The sequence below is a fragment of the Macrobrachium rosenbergii genome, chromosome 28, assembly GCF_040412425.1.
Source record: "Macrobrachium rosenbergii isolate ZJJX-2024 chromosome 28, ASM4041242v1, whole genome shotgun sequence".
Classification (NCBI taxonomy): Eukaryota; Metazoa; Arthropoda; class Malacostraca; order Decapoda; family Palaemonidae; genus Macrobrachium; species Macrobrachium rosenbergii.
Window position 1 is genome coordinate 1217603 of NC_089768.1, and position 23576 is coordinate 1241178.

At 37.9% G+C, this 23576-nt stretch overlaps 1 protein-coding gene across 1 annotated transcript in view; it reads right to left on the minus strand.

Annotated features, from left to right (window-relative positions):
• Window positions 1-2919: 2919 nt before the first annotated feature.
• Window positions 2920-23576, minus strand: part of LOC136853969 (uncharacterized) — a 36531-nt gene continuing 15874 nt past the window's right edge. The window contains exons 2-5 of the mRNA XM_067129889.1: window positions 13732-13900; window positions 7497-8137; window positions 6607-6722; window positions 2920-3272 (exon numbers count right to left, since the gene is read on the minus strand). Of these exons, the coding sequence (XP_066985990.1) occupies window positions 3123-3272; window positions 6607-6722; window positions 7497-8137; window positions 13732-13895 (1071 nt within the window). The 5' untranslated portion in view covers window positions 13896-13900 and the 3' untranslated portion in view covers window positions 2920-3122. The remainder of the gene's footprint in view (window positions 3273-6606; window positions 6723-7496; window positions 8138-13731; window positions 13901-23576) is intronic.

Genomic DNA, 23576 nt, shown 5'->3' on the forward strand with positions numbered 1-23576 from the left:
CCACCCTTTGGCTACAGATCTCATCTCTAATATCTTTTATTCACAGTCTTTGGCTGGCTAAGTTTATCATACTAACAACACATGACACAGGATGGTTCCCTTGGTATCTTGTGTAATGTTATTATTAAATATAGATTTCATAAGCTACTCTTTTCCTACACTTCACGTTATACTTTCATCTTGATGTACATTTCTTTTTTTATTCCAGACTGATTATCTTAATCCCAAAGGCAGGAATTTAAACAGCTACATTTTCCATTTAAATTTAATCTTACGCATTGTTCATTTAACTTTTTTTTTCTGTTCACACTGGCATAAGCTGTACTGGTTGACGGTCAGCCTCTTGGTTTTCAGCTCATAGAGAGCATGAACTTCCAGGTCCGTCACATGAATTTGTGTCTCCTCTTAGAGAGTCAGTAAATCTCGTCTGTAGAGTGCTTTGATACTTCCTCTTCGGATACTGTACCAGGATAACTTGCACCATCATTTCCAGCTCTCAGAATCTACAAGGAAGCTTTAACACAACCTACTGTATTAACTCTAGAAAATTGTGTGCCGTTTTCTAGTATCAGGCTTAATAGGCTACTACTCAATTTGCCTACAACTAAAATGTGGAATAGTTTGCCCAGTGCAGCTATTGAATCTTCTGATCTCCAAATGTTTCAGAATGGAGCAAATTCATCCCTCCTTTCTGCTGACATCTCCTTAACTCAGGTGTATCGAATTTCTTTTCTATTCCATCTTATTTATCCCTACGGCGCCCTCTTCGGTTTATAGTCTGCTGACTCTGTCTTAAGGGTATATAGCTGAAGATTTCAAGAAAGAAAGAAAGAAAGAAAGAAAGAAAGAAAGAAAGAAAGAACTAACTATTCCTTGAAGATGACGTTCATGAAGTGCTAAAAAAACAATGTTCTGGGAATCATAGTTCTTTATATCTGAATATATGTCCTTAACATTATGTTTCTCACAATATTTGTCACATGATCCGGGGTATCATTAACTGACTGAGATATCTCAGTTTTTAATGTGCATACACAAATTTACACAAAAATATGCAAAATCTTTATACAGACATAAATATAAAAATAAGGAGACTACACATATGTACAGAATTGAATAAAAATTTACCATTTCCAAATTTTCATTTCTAGAATATTATATATATATATATATATATATATATATATATATATATATATATATATATATATATATATATATATATATATATATATATATATATATATATATATATATATATATATATATATGCCTATATTTCAGGCGAGTTGGAACTTCAAATTCTTATCTACCAGAATCACTGGCTCCCGAAACTAGTTATTCAATATACGAGAGGGTCAAGTTTGCCGAGTTCTATTTTGTGGTGAAATCAATAATCCTCACCAAAAAAAAAAAAAGAAAAAAAAATCCTTAAGTCGTAATGGTCCATTGATCCCTTTGCACCTTATAACACTTATATAGTATTTTCTACTAAGACTTCAAACCTCATGCCTGTGAGCTTTCATGTTCCGTGTATTAGAAAAAAAATCAGACTGGTCTTCAATTCGTAGACGGATATTCTTTCGAAAAGCAGGTATCTCAAGAGCTTTTTCGCTCAGTTTGAGGTTGTAAAGATCCTTTTGCATTATGCACATAGCACGGCTCCCTGAAAGAGTGGGCTCCTGGGACAAAGTTTGCACTGATATCCTTGGTGATTCTAACGAATGTTGTTTCAGATTCTCCATACTGTTTTCTGTTAGCAGAATGTGACCAGTCACTTTGATCTTTATTTATATTCTGAGTAATTACACTACACTCACTTAACACCTACAATAGATACTTTCGGCTGGTTGAATGTTTTGAAAATCAGCTCCTCACTGAGGCTTGTGGCGATGCAGTAGGCCTAATGTCAGCCACTTTATTGCTAAACTTCTTGGAAAGGATCTCGCGTATAAAGACACTGGCATTTTAAAACAGAAGCTGATCTATAATCTCATATATTTTCTGGGGGTTCTGAATTGCTCGACTAAATAATGAAACAGGCACCAGTTAACCACAGCTGTCATCGGGACAGAATAACTTGAAATAAATCAGCCAGTGCCATTTCACCAACTTTGCCCAGGAGGTACTTCAATTGCGAGTCTACACTGTCCCATTTACATTGTTGTTGTATAAGAATTATCAATTGTGTTGGATAACAGACCCAAACAATCTTGACCTTCTGCCACTATGGTTTAGAATTTCCTGATAAACAGATGCTGGTAGATAATCATTGGAAATTCTAACATTAGTTCACCTAAAATTAACAGAAAAATATTAACATTAAAATTTAGAATTGGTAATATATATATATATATATATATATATATATATATATATATATATATATATATATATATATATATACATACATATATATATATATATATATATATATATATATACATACATATATATATATATATATATATATATATATATATATATATATATATAGACACACACACACCTTTTTCCCTTAAATGGGGTGACTCCGGAGGGTTTTAATCGTTCGTATCTCGGCAAGTCTTTCAGAATATGTAGTAGGTTGCCAGACCATGGCTCTTCCAGCCTGATTGTGACCCACGCAGTCAACTATCCAGCAGATATTTATCGTCCCATTAAATTCTCAACATCCGGCTTACCAAACAATTTAGAGAACGTTCTCTGGCCTGAGAACCTGATATCCTCAAAGGAGGCGAATGAAGAGGATTCATGGTTACAATGCCTGTTAACTAAATTTCAGTGCTGAAGCCTTAGGTTATTGCTTTTAAACAATGATAGAGTATGTTGTCCTGTGAAATTACCATTATAAGAGCAACTCCTCTGGACAGTCCAAAATGGCAGTGAGTCACAACTTTCTGGATGTTGCTTTTGAAATTTTCTTTTTTCATCCATTTAGAACCCTTCTGTCTTATCAAAAGTAGACAGTAAATGTCTATCAGTTATTTAACAAACACTAGTTACTACTCTTACACAGAAGCATTCAAAAACGTTTCTCCTGATTCAAACGTAACATCCATCACACGAAACAATTTCATTTTTGCATTTAATTTTTTTTTTTCAAAAATTCTCAGACTGTTTTAGCCCTCGACAACCTCCGAGATTAGGCAACTGTTGGTGGTGTGGATTGCTTGACGAATTTGCTTTCTCAGAGCTTTCATGTCTCCTTGAGTTTTGAAGTTCGGGTCACAAGTTTCAAGCCGAAGTTCTTCCATACAATCGAAAAATTGCTGAAAAGAAAAGAGAAGTCGACTGAGAAATTAAATTTGACTTTCACATTCTAACAAAGGTCAGTTTTTTCAAACATTCTCAATTTGCACATAGACAAACAAAAGAATGAGATTGTTTCGTTACAAGATATCTGATGTCATTTACATTTTTTCCCATCAAACAAACTGGATCAGGTGCTATCACAAGCTTCAACATGTTCCATCTCCCCAAATAATACTCTACAAGTTTGGGCTAACGGTCAACACTGGCTTTAGTATTCTTCTGGATGGGAATAGCATTATAAACGGAGTAAGTTCAACACGTGTAAGTACTCTGATTGTAACAGAAATTTACCGAGTCCCTGGAGAGCAAACAGACCTCGTTGAAACTCAATGAGAAACACCTCACAGAATTTCTGAGAGATATGACAACACGAGTCATTTTAAAACAAAATTACAAGAAGGCATTGACTCTATTTTTGTTGAACCAAGTTAAACTCCTCCATCTTTGTTAATGATCAGAAAATGTTCATAGAGCCCACGAGGCAAAAGTCCCCCAATTAATCATCTTCCACATACCTGCTTTTTTGCCCTCAGATATGATTAGGTACCTAGACTGCGTTGAAAATTGGGGGTGAAGGTTCTCTTGGGATCCTAACATCCCTTCATTTAAAAGATATCTATTGTGCTGTCCAAACTTGTTTCATTGTATTGCTTTTGTTTACCAAATAGCAATCATTCCAAATAAACAGAAATTATGTAGCAGTGTCCATCTTAAAAGGCAATATATGTAATTACGGTAACAATTATGTATCCAGTCTCACACTGCGGTGTAATTTTAGTAAAAAGTTCATATTTATGCTCTTTGCTAACCACATGGATTTTATATATAAACCATATAATTTTGGGGCTATGTACTTGATTATCGTAATCCCCTGAATAATTGGTTACCAGCCTTACGGGTGGGGTGACATGAAAAACATAACTTCTCATGTTTACCTCCTGCTAATTAAACACCACATATCATCAAAATTAAAACAGTTGTAAATTGCACATTAACCCATAAATATGCTAATAAAATTTTGCTCATAAATTCAGCCAACAGAACTCACCCGTCATCCTTGATTGCAAATGAATGTCACATAGTCTAGTTGGTATGTGAGATGTCATTCCATTTTCAACTAAAATCATCTCTCCAGTGACTCCATCTTAGCCTGAGGCTTTTCATCTAATAATTTTTAGTTTTCTGTAAAAGAAAACTATTGAGATGGCGTTTTGTCCGTCCGTCCCCACCTTTTCTGTCAGCCCTCAGATCTTAAAAACTACTGAGGCTATAGGGCTGCAAATTGGTATTGATAATCCACCCTCCAATCATCAAACATACCAAATTGCAGCCCTCTAGCCTCAGTAGTTTTTATTTTATTTAAAGTTGAAGTTAGTCATGATCGTGAGCCTAGCAACGGTATAGGACAGGCCATCACCGGCCCGTGACTGAAAGCTTCATGGGCAGCGGCTCATACAGCATTATACTCTATGCAGGAAACCCGATTGCGCCGAAGAAACTTAAGCGCATTTTTTACTTGTTCCACTTCAGAAAACACGAATTCCCTAATAAGTAAATTTAGGCCTTTTCCAACTTCTCAAGTCTCGATCGATCAGACTGTTCTCTCAGATCTTTTCTTCACGACCTCCCCAAAATATTGTGCCTCATGATCTTTTTCTTCACCTTCTGATGCTAATATTCTCCTTTTGGCAGGCATTTTCATTTTTTCTTTGGCCCCATGGATATTTCATCAATAATTCTGGGCTACCCTTTTTCAGCGCGATCCACCTGTTTTTTCCTTGTATTTTCTCTCATATCGTGATTATCATTTAGCTTCGCTATCCATACTTAATCACTTAGCATATTCTACTCTGCATTCTTCATCCCTTCTCTGAAAATTCCCTACAATTACCTTTCTCTTTTGTTTATTCCTTATTGTTTACCAGGTCTCATCAGACATCTACAGTAAGGTTTCCATCTTGTCACCCCACGCCCCAGTACAGTACTTCCTTTTCTGCAGACTGACGTGTATTCATGATATTCATCTAATCCTCACTGAATGCCTACAGTACACCTCCTCACATATGGTTTCTAAAAGTGCAAATCTTCATTGACATTCAATTGCAAACGCCTCTCAACGTTCATATTCAATAAGTTTATTGCAATAAACCTATATAATCTGCAAATTATTTTTTGGGGTACTTTCCACTTCAGCTCTGCATGGCGACGTCCTTTGTCTGGAAAAGTGCATCATTTTTCGACGCAGTTTCTCTCAGGCCTTAGTTGCCCATTATATCCTCCACATCCTCATCGTTCTTGTCAACTTTTGCATTTACATCACCAACTCTCATATCTCTTTCTGGCAATTCTTCGATAACACTCTCCTGTTCTACATAAATTTGTTTGTTCTTTGTTTAGGGAGTTCATTTATTTATGCAATGCACACTATAATAATTGCATTGCTCTGCTTGGATTTAAATCTCCGGTCAGTCAGTCAGTATAGGTGCCTTTCTGCATTTGGTGTTCAGATCATGCCCAGCTCTTCTCTATGATGCTCTCTGCTCTTCTTGAATAAATATACAGATGAGGGTCCCCCATTCTCGTGCACTATGAGTCACAAAGATATCCAGTCTCTGTCTCCTGAAATCATTTACTCTAATATCCTATTCCTAATTCATCCTTAGTATTTATAAACTATTGAATTCTTAACACACCCACAAGCCTTGGACTGGGGATTATTTAGAAGTTTTGTCTGCCCATTAATGTAGCAGAATCCAAGGAGGATTCAGTAACTAAACATACTTTAGGATTACCAGTTCCAAGATCCCTGCCGTTGCAAATTGGTTTTTATTGAAAATGCTGAGGAGATAAAGCACCCAACGCCTTAACCCTGTCCATCATCTTGTTGCCAACTATTCATGATGTTCTTCCTGAGAAGACCAAAATTTTCAGTGGTAGTCTTTGCCTCAAAAAAGTGTCATCTATCAGGCAGCAGGTGCTCGTACCCATAGCTAGGGGTCCAAATATAGATACTACTACCTTTAAAAGAGGAACAGGACATTTACATAAATTCTGGGAGGTAATTATATTCTCACGCGTGCCTTCAGGTTTTTAACATACTATGAGAAGACTAACGAAGTACTCATGATGCTTTGATAACCAAAAGATAAATGATTTTTCTTAAATACACAGTTTGTCACAACACGTTTGCTTAAAGGATAATAACTACTGCCATATTGTTATTAGGCCTACTATTAACAATATGACCAGATTTAATAAATCCTGACGAGATGAATCTCTCTGGACACCTACCTCTCTGTAGCGGCACTTGACGACAGTGAGCAACGACTCATGAGGCAATTCCAGAAAGCCGACTTTGCGAGAACATTCCTCCAAGTTGTGGTACTGGCAAGCCTCACTTCCGCTCACTGGAACACCATAGAATAATGTCAGGCTATGCCTCATACAAAGTGGCACTCTCAGGAGAGTGAGCTGTGTCAGAAACAGTAATTAAAATGATCTACTTTTAAAAATGGAGCCATGCTATGGTTATACTTAGTTATTAATGATGAAGAAACTAAAACTAAAAGCATGAATAAAAACTATTCACGACTAAAACTAAAGAACGCCAAATTTTACACTAGCTAAGAGATTGAAGCTGTACAGCCAGGTCTTTGTGTATGTTTGTCGGAAAAAAGGCCTCCACTTTCTGTGCAAGTCAGGGCCTTGGGACACATTGAGTGTAAGGGTCTGGATTGGTTTTACCTAGACTGCCCGCGTATGGAGTGTGTATGTGTGTGTGTGTAGACTGCTATTTAAATAAACATACTGAAACTCAGTCGTTAATTATCTCTAGTATACATCCAAAGTGTGCTTGAAACAATAACGATAATCTACTAATGTTAGCAGAGGCCTAATCCCAGAGCCATGGAGGCTCACGCTAGTTCCCAAGGTACTGTTAATTTCTACATTATTTGGGTGTAAATCGAATAAGACAAATTGGACAGAAAGAAGCATCAAAGCAAAAGTTAAAAATGTCAGGTGACAGAAATTCCTTTTAAAATGGAGAAGTTATGAGAACACTAAGGGTGGCAGAGGGACAGTGACTAATAAGTTTGCTAACATTAGGCTAACTGGCTGCAGACTGCTAACTTAGCATGACTCGTCATGAGTCAAGAAAAGTACTGTACATAGCAACTTACTACTGCTGGCTTTTTCGTGGCTCTGAGATTGGGCACGACACTTCTTCTTCTCTTTTCCCTTCAGGAGCTTACATTTCTTCTTTCTTTCCTTTTTCTTGTTTTTCTTTCCTTTCTTCTTTTTGTCACGCTTAACTTTCTTACTTCTTTTCTTTTTCTTCTGTCCTGTTTTTTTAGCTTCCTTCTTCTTTCTTAGTCGATCTATCATCTGGGTAACGTTCCTGAAGACTTCGGCATTGATGTCTAACCCTACAGTTGACAATAATTCTTGAAGCTTTCTTGAATTCATTAGGCTCTCTTCTGTTCTCGATATGTCATTGCGTTTACCCGAGAACATGATGTCTGACTCGCCAAGAATCTCTTCTACAGGCTCTGATGCTTCTGAAAGATATTCTCTTCTTCCCAGCGCTCCATCGGTAAGCCAGTCAATGTCATCCGGATAGGTACCTTCACCTCGGTGATGCCTGTGATAATGATAGGAACTTCTCTCTTTCTCGTGGCTCACACCTGGAGATGCAGCATCTGTGCTTGGCTGATGATGGTGGTAATGGTGATGGCGGCGCGGTGATACTGTTTTCACATTGAACTCTCCATCCTCGTTCTCCGCTATGACGACACTTCGACGATCCCTCTCCTCCTCTTTTCTGTCAAATAAAATAAGCACCGAAGACTGAAATCATTTCAGAAAGCTGCTCACTAATTCTAACTGTATTATTATCCTCTAAACTGTTCTGTTAACAAGGACGCAAAACTTGCTTTTGGTATTTTATTCAAACTGGGAAAAATATTTGACAGACGGAGAAAAAAGCTTTTCGATATAGAGAAAATGAATTCTACCAGTAAGAGCAAACATTTTCCACTGAATTTCTGAATCATGCAAATATTATATAAATGATCTTAACTGTGGAAGCGTATCATCACACGCATTTCATGTGAACTCTCTTATATATCATTCCTCTCGTCATGTGTTAACTCTTACATCATTACACTTGTCGAGTGTGAAACGTTGTATATTAACACCCATCGCGTGGTAACTTGAGTATCATTATACTCGTCCCGTGTTAATTTTCATATTACTCTCACCCCATGTTAACTCTCAATCATAACGATCGTTATGTTAACTCCCGTATCATTACTCGTCCTGTGTTAACTCTCATATTAATACACCGTCAAACGCCTCGTACTATTTCACTCATTATCATCAGTTAGCTCTCAAACTACAACACTCATCATGTATCATTGCACTCGTTCTGTGTAAAGTGTAACATGTTAGCTCTCAGTTATTGCAAGTTAACTCTAGTGGCTTTTTCACTCATCACGTGTTAACTCTCGTATTACACTCAATACTGTTAATTTATTTTTTTTAAATTAATCCCCAGCTAAATCATATACAGTTACACTAATAATGTGTTAACTCTTGTATAATTACAGTCATCAACTATTAAATCTCATGATTTTTATATTAATTTCTGTATTAATTCTTATACAATTAATCTTTACGTGTTAACTCTCATATTTTGATACAGTCAAGTTAATTCTCGCAGTTTTTACAAATAATAGACCAGGCGTACCTTTTGCTCGCTGTTACCTTTCATTTCTTATGAATGTTCGTAAGTCTTTGTTGAAAGCCGATTCAACAAGATTCGAATGGAAATTTGTACACCAGTGGTTAAGAAAATGTGTTATAGCCAAGTGCTCTCTCCAGCTCAAGATTTTACGCAATGTGAGGCGTAACTTTATGCGCGATGTTCTTCTAGACTGGAAACCCCCTCTCTTGGGCATCACCTAATCCTATCTCGGTGAGAAATCGAAGCCTGAATTCTCATTTCTGAAAAAACGTGAAACCGTCTGATTTACGAAAGTAACAGGTACAAGAATTACCGGTATAACTGTGTAGTACATTCATCAACGAAACCCATCTCGAGAGATGTGAAACGCGCCATGGGATGTGGTCTGTCATTTTACTCCTTACCAGAAATTGTTCCCGGTGTGTTTACAAGATGAGATTCAGAGCAAGGCTGAGGGTTTAGTAGGAAAATTGAGGAAATGCCCGGACGCTTTCCAGATGTGTTGGATAAGAGAAGACTCCTGCCGCGGGCTTTTGTCTCGTCGTGAAGACGGTCGGGGGTCTTTTCAACGTGCATGTTGAAAAATAGGCCCTTTAAACTCGCAATCTGATCGCTTTGACCACTTCAAATACACCAAACACGCCGCGGTCATTTCTACGGGATCTTATTTTGGCAACACATTTACTTCTGTTAACCGTTAGGAAGCAACGTTTGTATTGCTGCGTAGAAATCTGAGTTCAGCATACGGGCAGGTCGCAGGAGTAGGCTATACTGGCAATATAGTTAAGACGAGCAGTCAGTCGAGTCTGCAAGAAATGTCAAAGAAAAAACAAGAACTTGGACACTGACAAATTCAAGTGTAAATCAAATGAGGAACTGAACAACAAAACTGAGGTATATTTTGACATATTACTTCTAATTAGCGACATTATTTCTGTCCTGGTTTTTCTTTCCATCTTGTCATTCACAGCAACGTTTCTTCTGCGCGACTCTTGCAAATGTCCAGTTGCCGAGACATTGGTGTGCTGCAAATTACAAAGTATTTCTTTACTCACGGTGCCAAACACATTACAAAGTACTTTTCAAGTTGCGTTGAGCATTGCCATCTATATATCATTTTCATAATTACAACTATTCGACTTTCGGCATAAAATTCGTATATTTCCAACCGATTATCTGATATTCATTTCTCTCGGAAATAAGCAATTTAAGAATAAAGTTCCTCCCTACGCAACTCCCCCCCCCACCCACCAACAGTGACACAGGATTAAATGTTGCTGTTCCAAGAAAGGGTTAGACGGACGGCAGCACTTTAGCCAATATCTCTCGACAATAACTGTTAATATATACGTTGACATATCAACAAACTAATGTTACATTTTATCATTCCAGTATCTCAGTAACTATATATTTTTGAGAGAAGTCAAACATGACAAGAAATTGCTGTATGAAATGCAAAAGTTGCAATAAAGCAATGGAAAATGTACTGAGACATTTATGCCTCCAAAAATATTAATTTTTGACGCTATTTCTAGAATTTAAGCATCGTCATTTTTTACCATAAGCCCTCCTTAGACCCTGTGAGGGTCATGCCTGAAGGAAGGAAAAAATCTTCGGTAGAAATCTGGCAACCGGGATGAATTCTAAGGTCCACCCGCCCCCGCCCCCCGCCTTTTTTTCTTATTGGCAATTAGGTTCAGTGGCTAGTACAGAATTTTGCAAATTTCTATTTTTCTCCAACAAATTCTTTTTTTTTCGTATATATTTCCAAAATCTGACATGACTTTTGGATTCCTTTCAAAATATACAAATAATAAGACAACTTTAGTAATAAAAGGACAATTTATAAAAATGCGCAAAGATAATTAGTGAGAAAAAACATCTGTCTTTTGAAGGGATTTGTGAAATTTTGAGGCCACTGGGTTGAGAACTGGAGTCATAGGGAAAGAGTTTCAAAGCTGTTTTTCTTCTGTTTCAAGTTAACTTAATGGCACGGACCACAACTATTAACTTGCAGGCTTACAACAGTGCCGAGGAATTGGGAATTCAACATACGTGGACTTTTCAAAATACTGCGTATGCCAAAAAAAAAAAAGAAAAAAAAACATGAAAAAAGAGCTACAGTGGCAGCAAGGCAATAACTCGCATACAAAATTATTATATTTGGTGACATCATTCAGTTTTGCAACTCACTCTCCACTCCACACCCAAAGAAATTAAAGAATCAGTCCCAGCGGTTTCATTCATCAGTGACCACTGTTGATCACTTGGCAGACACAACGCAATTGGTAAACTCCATCAGGGAATTTGGCCAATTGGTTATTCAGTCACTCTTGGAAACAAACATCAACCTTCACAGTCTGTATGGGATGAAAACGGGTTGAAAAAACACGGCAAAGAACACTCACTCACTCTTGTGTCATTTACTGAACGTTAATTAAGTGACCCACAGTTCTTTATCACCGGCAACCGCCTCGTGAATACAGCTTCAAAGGAAGAAAACGAAGAGGAGAAAGACCAGATAATGATGAAATAGAGATCAATGGGAAAACAAAACTGTTTATAACGTGCACAAATACAGTCCTTTTTCGGATAGCGTAGTGTTAATATGGGTAAAGATGACCCATTGCATTTCAATAATGGCCATCCTGTTCCAAAGAAGTGTTAAAGCAAGCAACACAACTGGGTAATCTGTTGCTGCCTCGAGATTATGGAGACTCCATAACCTCGCTCAGTATACCTAGGAGGCCTGTTCTGTGATCCCTGCATTGTATTTTGAGGAGAGCAACTTCATTGTAGGTTTTGTAGGCGACAACGAATCTATGATGTTGCAAAGATCTTATTCCAGAATCTACAAACATGATTTCTGGTCAGGAACTGATGAACACGCTGCAAACAGATGGGAAGTTAACAAAGCAAAGTACACTGACAAGGACTAGTATCTTCTTCTTCTTCTTTTAACGTGCTTTTTTTCCCATTTTTGTATGGGGTAAGCACGATGCCTTCTTTTGAAGGACTTTTGATTTGGCTTTGGGGTAGACCGTAGTCTCAATCGGCTGCCCTGCCTGACATCGCTTAGACCCCGGTAGCGTATGTTTCATGTATCATAGCCGACCCAACGCCGTTTCTTCCCAGCAGCGAGAAGTTGTTGCGCGAGTAGGGCGAGAGTTCGAGACGTGTGAGGTGTTTGTTATGTTTTTAGAAGGTGTTGTAGTGGCTTTGTTTTGAGTGTGTATTTAGTCTGTAACACCCATTTGCCCATTTGCTTTTTAAGCAAACCTATACGTTGATTACATATATAATCCCGGGATGTCTACATGGATAGCAAAGTGTCTGCCTCTCTGATCAGTCGGCTGTGGATTTGAACCCGCGCCACAGACCTCTACGAAGTCCGAAGCTGCTGCTGTAACCGACTGAGCCATCGGGGCTCCTGACAAGGACTAGTATCCATGTGATAATCTCAAGAGCAAATGTTTTGCTGCACCATCTTGGTTTCCTCACAATACTGCCTTACCCCGTGACAGTGTATGATAGTGCTTACTCTTGCATAAAGAATGTTCAAAGCCTACTTTTACTTGTTTAAAAAAAGTCATGTGATAACGGCGTCTAAAGCATTGCCGCAGAGATTTGGTTGATTACAAGGGAATTCCCTAACCTGCTGGAATCCTTCCATATGACTAAAATTCGGCATGTGTGTATGGGAAATACATAACCAGAGTAGGTTAGGAAAAAATTCCTTGCTGAAGACCACATTTGGTCCTTTAAAGAAACAACGCAAGGTCAGTGAAAGCACTGTTAATGCTAACAAAAGTGGTAGAGAGGTTTAGATGGGAAGCATTTTTCGTGTCAATAGGATGATGGTGAACTGGCTACACAATTTGAGGAAGTAATCACGACCGAGCAACACTCACTTCAGAAGAGGGCAAAGTTCCATTAGATGATCACATCAGAAGAAACACTAAAATAACTGGTTTAGACTACTGATCAGTAGAAATATCTGTAAGGGTTTTGGCACCTGTTATGTCTTTTTAAATAGTCTATCTCATCAGAATGGACAAGGTTGGAACTGGAATCTCTACCTGCAAAAAAAAAAAAAAAAAAAAGGAGATGCTTTTCTGATTTTCCACATTTTCGACAGAGCCAACGATTTGGGATAGGCTCTTCTCTTTCGAGCAGGCTTTGAATCTCGAGATTAATTTTCAAGTTCATGAACAATTACATAAAGGTCACTTTGCTGTTTGAGAACTAAAGTTAAGTCTGATACTACTGGTATTGAAGTGCCTTTAAAACAAACAATAAACTAATTTCAAAACTCAGCAAGGTGAGATCATTGCCCTAACTGAAACGAGGGATTAAAAAGATGAATGGAAGCCTTCTAAACATGAAGTCTTCCTCATATGGACATTTGAAAGACCTTTGAATACCACATCAGTTGGTTATGAGCAGATAGGGAAACCGTTATGCTTAACTCAGAAGTTCTTTCTCTTCGCATTTAAAGGAAATCCATTCTGTGTTTCTTTTCACTTTCCATGCATGGCTAGGTATTAGTTAGACGTTGAGAAGGTGTATTTCGAAATGAAGATCGTGAAAAAGACGGCTTTGAGTACACGAAATGATTTTATGAAAGAAGAAACGCATCCAAAGCATAACCAAAAGGATCAGTAACTTACCTTATGGATATGGTAGCCACCTTCTTTGCACCAATCTTCCTCGTGTTCCATTCGAAGTCGCCACGCCTGCTGCTTGTGCTCAGAGACTGAAAGGGCTGCGATGTAGCGAAGGCAATAACTAGGATCACGTGGAACAGAGTCACTTTTACTATGTTCACAAGCATCGTATCTGAAGCAAAAAGAAGTATTCTGTTAAAAACGAAAACCCTTTCTCTTATGAACCATTAGAATTGAAATACCATTTTTAAACAATGAAAGGAGACCATACAAAAACCATCCTAAAACTGGAAATTTTTATTACTTTGTCACGTATTGTATGTTACTTCTTACAAAGTGACTGTGTTAAACCTAAAAATCATAATCTCTCAGGTTATGTTAAGCTCTTTTTTCCCAGGTGGAATTCGAACCCAAGCCTGGTAGAAGAGTGAGGTTGGCGTCGCTCTTCCTTTCTTGGTGGGATTCATATGCATTTCCAGCAGAGGATTGACGTTAAGCTACTGCTTAAACCGCCATGCTACTCTTGTGACTATTAAATATTAATGTACGTAGTCGGTAAACGCGACCAGCAGAATCAAACAAGAAAAAAACAATTTAAATTACAAACTGAGAAACCTATGAGTCTATTAAAAAAGAAAGCTTGTGCAGCCAGTTTACACTTCTGAAGTTCCAGCGATTCTAATGCATGACTGGGGAGATAATTCCATAATTTGGTCAAGAGTTTGGTATTAAGCCTCACAAACGAAAAGCCAAGACCATTAAAGTCAAATCTAGTACGATAGGCTACTACATTAGAATTATGTAGACTGGTATAGGACATGCACAATGAACTAATCGAATAACAGTGCCAACAATTAAAACTAAGATATGGGATGAGGAATTTCTTACTCTGCAACTGAAGACGAGAGATAGCTGCTAAGGCCAAGGAGGGGGTTAATATTTAAAACAAGGCAGGATAATGATAAAACAAATCCCTCAGAACAGATTTGTCTTTAAACAACCTGAAAGACTTTATCAATATATACAGTACAGGTTTGGCCCTACTGTAGAAGAGATAAGCCAGGTATTTGTCTAAAAGGTGAATTTGCAGTTAACAATGGCACCTAAAATTTCCAATGAGTTAAAGGAACACTCAATGAAATTATTCCAGCGAGAGAGCTCCATCGCCATAGACCTACTTACGATCTGATAATGCCAATTTTTTGTTGTTCTAACACTTTAATATTGTTATCAGTATTACAAACGCATGTTGATAACCTAAGTATTGTGTTTCTTCTAACGGTTCTACTCTCTTCGTTAATACAATATTCTACATAACCTGGTATTTATAATGGAGACGTATTCCATGTTGCAATTAGTGCCCGCCACGTTCAAAACCCTTCCCTTTTTTATTTGAAACGTTTCACATCAGTGCATGGAGTAAAGACTAAACAAGGAAGAAACACTTGTTCTTCTTTACCCGAACTCCCAGCTTCAAAACAATCCATTTTTATCTGTAAAGACTAAATAACCAAGCATTCTTTGTTACTTTATATCTGGCGCTCTTTGGTAGAGTTCCGAGAAAGGGCAAGGTATGAAAGTGTGGGACGGAGAAAGTGATTTTGCATGAGTGGCCGATACTTGAAGATAAGTTTTTGTCTGAGGATGGCATTGGTAAGACTGAGCATGGCAGTAGAATAAGTTATGTTAGTGTGTAAACGTGGTTCTCGAATGGAAAAAAAAACAAGGGTGAAAAAGAAATATTTTGGGAGAGTCTGGCTGGGCTTAACATGTGGAAGAGTGACTGTAAATATCATCATCATCGCCTCCTATGCTGTGTGACACAAAAGGGCCTCTGTGAAATTCATCACCCATGTTTTTCCTGTGCTTTACCTTCCACAAATCTCCAGTCATCTCTAACCTCCAATCGCACAGTTCTCATCCAGATAGGCCTGGGTCTTCCAACCCTTCGGGTGAGTATTCGTACAGAAGCCTAGACGGCACTTTAACATAATATTCTCCAGGGGATGCGTGAAGGACATGTCAGGCCATTTCCATTCCACCTCCATCATTTCCTCATTTACACATAGAACTTATGCAATTTCTCTTATTTCTAATGTTATCCTGCCATCTGAATCCTAATATTTCTTCTTTCAAGTAATCATTGAATGACTTTTATAATGAAAACATAACTTACATTGTGCAAAGAAAAATTACTGATAATGCCTGGTTCATTTAACTGTGATATTTTCAGTCTCAAATTGACAAAAACTTTTGGGTTATATTTTCATTGTCATAAGATGATTCGTGTCTGCACAGCAATACAGATTCTAATCTTACTGTCGTATGCAATTTCATTTTAGTGTATTTCCAGATATAATGAAACTTGCCCATTTTTTTTATTTGCTCTTTTCAGTCTTTCGATGAAATGCCAACTCAAGAAAACTCATAGTGTATATCATTGTTCCTAAATATCTGAGACTCAACCGTATTAATCCTTTGTCCATTGTGCAAACGCTGTCCTCTTTACTGCTATTTTTCTTAGATTCATTTTGAATCTCATATCTCTAGATACATTATGGAAGCTTTGTAAATCTTGTGGAGTTTTGCTGATTAAAACAGCATCATCTGTGTATTCTAAGTCTGTCAACTTTCTTATCGTTACTCCAATCACTGATCAATTTTTTTGTTATAAAATTTATGAGAATGTTCTCGTAGGTGCTGTGAATAGCTGTTGGCTTGTGGGCAGTGAAAAGTTAGGTGGCTTAAAGTAAAAGCTCTCAACTCCGTGACCAGCGCTCAGCAATACTTATTTGTCCTCTTCCCAAATCCACCTAACGGATCTCACCTCACCAAAGAACTTTAAAGTGGCATATATAATACAATTATTGCAAATTTCATGCCACAATGTAAGGAAATGACAACGCTTCCTAAAGAAATGGAATTACCAAAGCCTTAAGCAATTGTTGCACTTCAATTCAACACCTGTCATCATATAAAGAAGTCAGTTGTCAGGGCATCATTATAATTCACTTTACATTTAGAATATCCCAGTGTGAATTTTGATTGGTTGCTAGGACAGTTGTCAGGGCATCATTATAATTCACTTTAGATTTAGAATATCCCAGTCTGAATTTTGATTGGTTGCTGGGACTGGAGTTTAAATCTGAAATATAAATAAGATGCTGAACCTTAAGAATAATCATAATGCTAGTTCTTTGTAGTATACTAATCAATAATTTTCGACAAACATTAAACAGTGAAATTAAGAAAATATTGCCAATATTTGGAAACATTAGTGTAAATAATAATATCTATAGGTGCAGTTGGCGTTAACAGGAGTATCAACCATCTAAAGCCCCAAGAGAAGACTTGAAGAATTTAAGAAAACCTACAAAAGGCATCTAAAGAAAATTAAACAATACAGGCCACATTTGTCCCTGGCTAGTAAACATCAAACAGACAGCCACTGAATACCTGTAAGAATATAGCTGCCATCAGCAATGGATTACCTGTACCTGGATTCAAACAAAGCTCATTGTTCTACATTGGGGATCTGCGAGAAATCAAAAGCCTGTCTGAGGAGTTATCAACCTCTCCAATACACCCTGATCCACCAGGAAAAACTGAATTTGGGCCCGAATTGTCACTTTGTTTGTTTCCGTCACAAAAATGAATTAGCACAGAAAGCCTTACTGATCAACTCCTTACATAAGCAGGCAATAAGAAGAGTACCAACAGCTCAAGTCCCTATCCCTGTCAACTGTCATCAGGAAATTAAACTTATTACTCTCTCCTAATGTCTTTAATGTCACTCAATCTCTTTTGCTACCTAATTCATAAACAGCTTATGAACTTCCTTGCCTGGCAGTGACACTGCATCCTTAGATGTGGAGTCTTTGTTGACTAAAATCCCAGTGGATAAGATTATTGGCAACATACTGGACTTGATACCACAGTGATCTACCAGAAATTAACATCCATAAGAATGTCTTCTTGTACAGAAAAACTATTTGAATAAATTGATGACTTGGCAATGATGTCCTTCTTTGGTGTCCTTTTCACATGTGGAGGAGAGAACCTTCCTAAACCACCCCAACACCCATAAAATGTTTATGCCAAGTACACTGACAACATCCTTTTTACACTACCTCTGATGAAGAGGTCCCAGCCTGATTAAGGTCCTCCAGAGAAAATCATTCTTGGTCTTCACTTACAAACACAGCACAGCTGGTCGCCTTCCTTTTCTTATTCTGGATATCAAAAAACATGTCACTGGACTGAGGTCCAAGGTGTACACTAATGCAATGAACATGGGACACTGCCTCAATGTTCAGTTGCTGCTACATATGTCAACAGGACTACAGTAACTACTGACTACAAACTGCAGTGGTTGGGTGGAGATCTGCTGCAAGCTTGACCATGTTCATCAGCTCCTGGCCAACAGCAGATATTATAAGAGGAACATTGAAGAAATTGGATCTAAACATCTCTTCAGCCCAGCTCCTACCTCTCCTAACCAAAGGATCATCTTTTCTTGTGGGATCATCATTTACTATTGCAACTACTACCACGAACGGTACAGAGGGGTGTGATGCCCTTAAAAGGCATCATAAAAATAGGAGTCACCACAGAGAACAAGACTTCACTACATGGATATTCTGTACCACTACCCACAAAAGACTGCAGTACTACTGAATTCAAGGAGTTATATTTCAAAGCAGAAACTATTAAGCCACACAGAGCTACTACACAAACACTTCAAATCACAAACACTTCAGATTAGTAAATGGCAGATTGCTAAAACAGTAGCTATAACAACTCAGCACCCGACCATCAGCATGTTGTAGATTTCACCCTACCATCAGCCACCCGCCCCCGGCCTCAAGAACAGCACTTCCTTCAGTCTCACCATCTTGATATTGCCCAACAACAGAGTTCAGGCTAGACAGAAGCACCACCAGTCAATCATCTTACTGGAATAACGAGCAAAGCAGCTGCAATGCAAGTGAGAGCTTGCATCTCTCTCTCAGTTTTAACCACAAGTCCCAACATCCAGTTAAAATTGAGAATGCTGTTGGGGTAGGTGAGCTCAGCCACTGACCATCTATAATAAAACCACTGCCCTGCTGACAGTCTTCCTTGTAAATGTTATTACATAAGACCCACCTGGCAAGCAACGCACCCTTTAAACTGTCATTTCTCACTTGCAAGTTTGACAGTCCTATACAATCGCTTGCCATCTACACTCTTTCCTTGGCTTGTGATTTAGTATTTCCTTTTAAGGCAAGTGCCTTTACAACAGGATACTGTTGAAGAGAAGGAAACATCATCTTGCAACAGTTCTGTAGAAGAAAGGGAATCCCGGATCAACACCTCACGTGAAGAGAGAAGGAACAACGACTTCAATATGTCTTACCCTTCAATGTCTGCATAGAGATTCAGCACTCCTTAACCAACAAGCCACCAAGCAAGAAAGATTACTGACAACTAGAAAAATCAAAATACCAGCCCCTCTAACAATACTTGAAATATATGAAATGATTATGAAGTCGAAGATAGTCATAATAGCAGCTCTTCCTGGTATAATAAATTATATTTAAGTAATTTCCTGCTAACATTAGCTTGTGAGAATAAGGAAACTATCTTAAAGAATAATAACCTTAAAATATCAAAACCTCTGAGGTCAATTCTTAACAGAAATAGCTACAATGTGCAGTAACCTTCCTTTTATTTTCACTTATGGGTACAAGGGAATGTGGACAACTACTGTGAAGTGGGAGTAAGTACGTAAACCTATGCTTAGTCTATGCTATACTAGCCCATCCCTAGACAAGGGGTCCACAACCTTTTGAAGTTGACTCATTGTACTGCTTGGAAATTCCTAAAAGTAGGCCGGTGCTCTCATGTTTCCCAGACAGCTTTCTGGGAAACACGGGAGCACCGACATACTTTTAGGAATTGCCAAGCAGTACAATGAGTAAGACTTACCTCAAATCCCCACAAACTTTCTATTACTTGCAAGGAAGATTCACAAATAAAACTTGAATATTATACATCAAGATATATTGTATATGGCATACAGGTAATACTTTTGTATCTTAGGATATCATAATATTATTTGTTATAAAATAAAAACTGGATTAATTAATTTTTTCTGGAAAAATATCCAAATATTTTTTTTTTTTATTTTACAAAACACCTCAAATACCTCCAAGCAGAATAATTTGCAGAAAATCCAAGCAACTCTGCTGTTGCACATTTACAAAAATATCCAAGATTCCATAAGGCTCAAACGACGTTTGGTCTTTGTACGTAACTTTATTAAAGGTTCTATATTACAAAGAAATAACTGCACTGTATCACTAGCAATTCCATTTGGAGAACATTTAAAAGGGAAGCTTTCAAAACGAAGCGTTATAATAAAAAAACGGAATTGTTGCAGATTCCTTTGAAGGTTTACAGCACATATCACGTCTCAAACCATCAAGAGCAGATGTTTGCCTTTTAAAATAGTATATTGCTAATTACATTAAGTATGCAGTGATATACGTATTAAATAATAAAAATACATTTTTTCCCGCAGCTGCAACTGAAGTTAATGATAACTAAACAAAGGACAAAGGCATATAAAAAATAGCATGTCTCTCTCTCTCTCTCTCTCTGGCCCAAAATGAATAGCTTGGACGAAAATGGCGTGTTTGGCTTCATCGGTTTTTTAACTGTATTGATAAATATGCGAAAATAAGGAAAATGAATCAGCTTGTAAAATTCAATTTGAATATTTTCTTAATTTTCCTGTAACGAAAGACCATTCATCTGTAATTTGGATGATACAGTGTGTGAAGAATGCCCAGGGAAATTCATCGGTTATATTTGCTGTTCCATAGACAAGATTTGTATTTTTATCATTTCTCATCTGTAATCTGAAAAAATTAAACAACAGAAAATAACTGCTAAAACTGACAGTAACGTGAGTGTAAATTATGCATTTATAATCAATTGTTCTGCTTAATATCGATGAGAAGTTTTCGGCTGTGAACATCATTCTTATCAGACTTACGCCTGCAAAGAGCTGATGATTGTGAGCACGATTTTATCCACTGTGCAAGAGCACTGCCAGACCATACAGAAGTGTACGGTGGTGCAGCAAGGAACAGGTGTGGAAACATTAATCCTAAGTTGTCCTGGCCATATTTCTAGCCTACCCACACGAACAATGAAACCTACAGGATCCTCAGAAATACATACAACATGAAACTGCAGTGTAAATCAAGGCAAAATAAATATACAATATTTTTTCTGCGATACACCAATAAATTTGTATATCATGAATTACTGTAGGCAGTTGATATGCATGCGATATGTGTATGTGTGCCATCTGGGCTAAGTGTTGCAAATGTAGTTATAAGTAGGGGTATGGGATATTAGACAGCCTTGTCAGGTAATAGGTTTGTGGAGCAGAGCATGACCTTTTAAAAAAAATTGTTGTAAATAGTCCTAGTCTTAAAAACGCTACTTGGAGGAAAGAGCAAACAGATTCTTTGAGGTTTTACTTTCAAAGTTGCTAGGATAATTTGGATTGGGAGCACAATGTAACAACTGGTTAACACAGGTAATACAGGTAGTAGCCACTGGAAAAGTTGCTTGTGTTTCAAGAGTATATTTTTAATGTGCAGCGGAGAATGTGTTCTAAGTCAGCTAAATAAGGGAATGATCATAACTAATGACGGTCTTATGAATGTATATTGTGGGCTTATTTTAATAGCTCTTGCTTTACTCTACTTTATGACTTAATATGTTGCGTAGATGTTAGGTTGTGTTGTAAAGGGTATAAAACTCAACATTAAGCTGCAGCCACACCTACACTAGAACATGTCATAGACACATGTTTGTAACTCACTGCACAAACATCACAAACAGGTTGAATGTAAGGCGACAACTTACTGGTAGCTCTACCCAGTGCTTCATACTAATATCTGCTCTCCATTTATGGTCAATGACTTGTTTTCAACCTGTTAGTGATATGTATGTGGTTAGTTACCGTGTGTTTATGAAAATGTTTTGAAGTAGTGTGGACAAAGCCGTAGCCATCATATTTCCTTTAACTGACCAGCATAATCATGTTGATATTCCTTTTCTTCCACATTACTAATTCCTTTGTTGTGTCAGATTAATACTGAAACATCGTGTGTTGCGTGGGAGTTATAATCTGATGAACCGACAAATTCATGGTTGAAATTACAGTCAGACAGAAATTTCATGAGAAAACTGCCTTTTGACTGATATTCCTTAACTTTCACACCGATTCAAAATAATTAAACTTAGGCCTAAGTTGTTCTTTCTGCTACTGCTGCTGCACACCTTATGTTCTGTTATAGGCATTATCCTAGAACCACGTTCCCAAGGTTTAACCCCTGAACGTTGCACCAGCTTCCCTTCCTGACTGGTTCACAGGAGTAAAGGAGTGACATCACTGCATAAATGTTGCCATGCTGTTCATGAAACAAAAATGATATTTTTTCTATCGTCACCTCTTGTGTGTGTCTGAGTGTCACTCTCTCTCTCTCTCTCTCTCTCTCTCTCTTTCCAATTCCTAGAGTTAGTCATTCGCATAACCTAATACGATATCCAGTAACCATTTGTATGTTGATATGTATACCTCAGTATTTACATGGGTATGTATCTGTTGATTATCCTAATGGAATAGAATAGAGATTAGGCCGAAGGCCAAGCACTGGGACCTTTGAGGTCATTCAGCGCTGGAAAGGAAATTGAGAGTAGGTAGGTTTGAAAGGTGTGACAGGAGGAAAGCCTCGCAGTTGCACTATGAAATAACCGTTACGAGAGGGTGGATAGCCAGATGGAAGAAAGAGCATATGAATGGAGGTACAGTAAAAGGAAAGAAAGGGGTTACAGCTAGGGGACGAAGGGACGCTGCAAAGAACCTTAGTAACGCCTACAGTGCATTGCGTGAGGTGCACTGACGGCAATAACAATATTGACGCAGTTGTGTGCGACGATTGCATGGCAATGTATCATGGCCTGGACCAAACATGGTAGTGGAGGAGAGCTGATCTGCAGAATTATCATCTCATAATCATCACAGATGCATTTTGTTTTATCAGCATACTGCTCCGTTTGTTGTTCTTTGTGAAATGGTTAACAGGAGCCAATCAGCTGACTAAATATCTTTAAAGAAATAATATTCCAGGCGTGTGTCAAGGTAGCAAATCGAAAGTGGCGGTGTCGTGAATGTGGATCATTCAAGCAATTTCCCAACCATGACCACTGTAAGAGGTAGACTTACTTGGCTTTTATTCGTGCCTAAAAACTACTGTATGTATACGTTAACTCACCGCCAACCCCCGACCCCCTCCTTTTTAGTTTTCTGTAAAAGAAAACTACTGAAAAGGCTATTTGTCTGTCCGTCCGCCCTCAGATCTTAAAAACTACTGAGGCTAGAGGGCTGTAAATTGCTATGTTGATCATCCACCCTCCAATCATCAAACATACCAAATTGCAGCCTTAGTAGTTTTTATTTTAGTTAAGGTTAAAGTTAGCCATGATCGTGCGTCTGTCACCGCTACTGGTGCTAACAACACTGGCCACCACCACCGGGCCGGGGCTGAGTTTCATACGGCATTATATGCTGTACAGAAAATTTCTTCGGCGCATTTTTTACATACTGAGTGAAAAGCAACCGGCCGCCCCCACAACCAAAAAAGTGCTAGAAGTAGCCACGAAGTTGAGGTCGTTTTGCCTATTATACCAGTAGATTCTATTTCTAGATTTCAGCCTAAAAGGCAGTAACAACTCAAATTTTATGAAACGATGGTGTGGCTGGGCCTAGTCATCTCTAGTAAAAT